At 36.2% G+C, this 3775-nt stretch overlaps 1 protein-coding gene across 1 annotated transcript in view; it reads left to right on the top strand.

The window, feature by feature from the left end:
- LOC112513837 (protein NETWORKED 1D-like) overlaps window positions 1-3022 on the top strand; it is a 12616-nt gene extending 9594 nt beyond the window's left edge. The window contains exon 4 of the mRNA XM_025120207.1: window positions 1807-3022. Coding sequence (XP_024975975.1) covers window positions 1807-2838 — 1032 coding nt within the window. The 3' untranslated portion in view covers window positions 2839-3022. The remainder of the gene's footprint in view (window positions 1-1806) is intronic.
- The last annotated feature ends 753 nt before the right edge of the window (window positions 3023-3775 follow it).

The following is a 3775-nucleotide window of genomic DNA, read 5'->3' as shown; positions in this document are numbered from 1 at the left end:
ATTAAATTCAATAATTATTTGGTAGACCTATCTTGACTGCGCCAAGAATATATATATATATATATATATATATATATATATAGAGAGAGAGAGAGAGAGAGAGAGAAAGAGAATGAGACTTGAGATCATGTGAAATCAAGGGTTTTTCGTGAGATTCGTAAGACCAATTCTCAACCATTGGATTAAATCTACAATCTGACAATCTAAACATTTATAAACGCCACGAGACTTCTCAATAATCACAAAATTGACACCGTGCAACTTTAGACCATTAGATCATTAGTTTATATTTTATAAGATTGATCAATGAACATAAATTGGTCTTACAGGTCTCACGTAAACCCAACCCTATATATATATATATATATATATTCATATGTGGACTTGAGATCATGTGAGACCAAAGGTTTTTTCGTGAGATCCATAAGACCAATTTTCAACCTTTAGATTAGATTTACAATTTAACAATCTGAACATTTATAAACGCCACGAAACTTCTCAACAATTACAAAATTGTCACCGTGCAACTTTAAACCATTAGATAATTAGCTTATAAAATTGATCAATGAATATAAATTAGTTTCCCCTGTCTCACAAAAAACTCTTGATCTCACATGAACTCAACCCTTCATATATATGTGTGTATAGGTGCATAACCAAAGATTTCTTGATTTCAMAATTTAAATAATTAGTTGTGGATAAAAGGAATATATTATTTTTGATAAAAGGCCAAAATTAAATAAACAGTAATTTGATCCTTGTGATTCGTAGAAAATAATTTGTATCCTTAAAATTTTTAAATTACAAAATAACCATCATAATTAAAAAATATATGTATTTGGTCTTTTTTTAACGATCGTTAAAAAGTTCCGTTAATTAAGGAGAATTTTTGTTCTTTTAACYATTTTTTATCTCTTACCTGATAAAAAACTATAGGTACTAAAATCATAAAATTGGTTTTTATCGGGTACAAGACAAAAAAAAAATAAATAAAATGATGAAAATATATCTTATTTAACGTTCGTTAGAGAAGGGGACCAAATTTAGACGTTTACACAAACAATGGTGAATAACTTATAGTTTTGAAACTAAAGGGACAAAAATACTATTTTCCATAAAGTAAAGGGACTAAATTTGTAGTTTATTTTTAAATAAGAGGTTGCTATTAGCCGTGTCATGCTCCACACCCTTGTCATTTNATCTAGTTCTTCCCCTACCATATCACACGGAGGGACCATTTACCAAACACTTACATGTTAAGCGTTTATCGGCAAGAGTCACCACCCTCACTTACCTTATCAAGTAATATTCTTAGCCAYTAAAATGGATTGTTGGTAAGCGCGGGTGCTTCTTACCCCGGAAGCGTTTGGTAAACATCCCTTAAGGGCCATTTGTTATTTCACTTRCCACCTCTTTCCGAGTAAGAGGTGTTCACCCGGTCAGATATGCTACTGTTTACCAAGCCCCTCTTACAGCTCCATGATGTTAACCGAGATGCTGACCTGGTAAGCTAATTGTGGGACTTTTACTTGGTCAGTGATTAATGCCCACCCAAACCGCACTTTTACCTGGTTACCAGTTCGCATCTGGCTATTCCACTTCTCATTTTTGGAAATTCCCGTAACATCATCTTTTAGGTAAACGGCCCCTAATTATTCAAATTCACAACTGAATTTACCCCGTAGCTACAATGACAACCTAGATGTCTTAAAAAACAGCGCTGGCTTGTGATGACAATTTATATATCGAGTGATTTATCACGTACAATGTTCAATAACAATGTGTTTCTGTAACGATTATTTTCAGGGTGCTGAATCCGTAACCATGGACCCCGATGCATCCGTTGACTTGCAGGATCTGCAAGTTAAGGTCAAAGCTATCGAAACTGCCGTGGTTGAGTTGCAGATGCTCTCGATGCAAGAAAAGTTAGATTCAGATGCAAAGCTCGAGTCTGCGATGAAACAGATCGAAGAATTGAGTTATCAAAAGAGTTCCCGAAGAGCAAACGGTAAGCGAACGTCAACATCTGAAATCTCAGAAATAGATGTCGGAATACTTCCGAAAGACATTATGCTGGATCAAGCGTCGGAGTGTTCATCGTATGGRGTTAGCAAAAGAGGACTAATCGACGGTGAGATATGGGAATCTGCCGATAAGCACGGTAGCATCAATATGAATTTTGACGACTCTAAGATCATGTTCAAACACCACCCGACCTCCTCCGATTTGTCGCTTGATAAGGAACTGGACGTCGTGGACAAACTTGAGGTCTCGAGGAGATTCCGGGAGCCTCGTGATGACGGAAACAAGAGAAAAGTGTTGGAAAGACTCAATTCGGATGTCCAAAAGTTGACGAATCTTCAAATCACAATCGAGGATTTAAAGCGGAAAGTAGAGATCACTGGAAAAAGCCGAAGGGGGAAAAGCATGATCGAATGCGAGACTTTAAAAGGACAGCTTATGGAAGCGGAATCCGCCATCCAGAAACTATACGAACTCAACGGGAAGCTCGTAAAGCATRTCGAAGGCAATTCAGAATCGGGAGAAAGCGAAAGCGAAAGCATGAGAAGGAAGAAAGTCTCGGAACAAGCACGCCGAGTGTCGGAAAAGATCGGTCGTTTGCAGTTAGAGGTACAAAAGATTCAGTTCGTGTTGTTGAAACTCGACGACGAGAAAGAATCCAAAGGAAAAACACGGTTTCTCGACACCAAAAAACGCGTTCTCTTGAAAGATTATTTGTACGGCGGCGGAAGACCAAAAACGATAAGCAGTAACAGCAGCAGACGCAAAAATGGTCATTTTTGCGCTTGTGTTGAGCCTGCAACCAAAGGAGACTGATCATTACTGACCAGTCTCTTTTGGTAGAGTTCATAAAGAACACCTTTTTTTCGTCTATAAATTATGAAGTAATCTAGTGTGTGTTTTTTAATCGTCATACTTATGAATAACTTTTGTCGTTTTTTCGGTTTAGAGAGAGCGTAAGAGGCCGTCGTTYCCATATGATCTCGAGAAGCTATTTTTAGAGAGCTTGTTTTTAAACGTCGTGAAATTGTTAAATGAGTCGTTTTTTAATCCTTCATACTTGTCTTTGACCTTTGAACCAATCAAGTTCGACCCTATTCRAGTTTTCGGGCTCGGTTTCGAGATAACCGAGCCCGGTCGATATTTCAAAAATGTCACTAGGTYTGYAAGTGACACTTTCTTAATTTGTGCAAGGGCCAAMGTGTGAAAAGAAAATTAGGTTTTTGAACCAGGTCCGTAAGTACAAGAATCAAATCTATAAATTAGTCCACAACACTTTCAGATATCTTTATCTAATTTACAGATTTGTTCATTGTACTTGTGGATCTGGTTTAGAAACCGTTCTTTTTACATTTTGATCCTTCCACAAATTGAGAAGGTGTTACCTGCAGACCTAGTAATATGTTTTAAATTTGAGGGAAGAAATGGCTAAAAGATAATCCAAAACCTGAAAATAGCTATTTCTGTTAATTTCTCTACTGAGTTCTATTATTTTACAGATTTCTCCATTGTTTAAAGATTTGCATTTTTTCACCTTTTGCTTTCTCTGTTTTAGAGATCATTCTATAACARTTGTTAGAGCAAAACAAGCTCCAAACCTCTATTTAGAGTAGCTATCGAAGATGCAATTATGGTTTTTTTTTTCTGTAATGAATTGATCTTTTAGTTCAAAAAATGCAAGAACAATAAGGGGGTTATTTGGTTTGGTTTTCATTAATTTTTGTACGGATAAAGCTGTATATGTAACTTGAGA

This window comes from Cynara cardunculus (genome assembly GCF_001531365.2).
Source record: "Cynara cardunculus var. scolymus isolate 2C chromosome LG 5, CcrdV1, whole genome shotgun sequence".
Classification (NCBI taxonomy): Eukaryota; Viridiplantae; Streptophyta; class Magnoliopsida; order Asterales; family Asteraceae; genus Cynara; species Cynara cardunculus.
The sequence above is the reverse complement of the archived record's forward strand: the minus strand, read 5'-3'. Positions and strand labels throughout refer to the sequence as shown.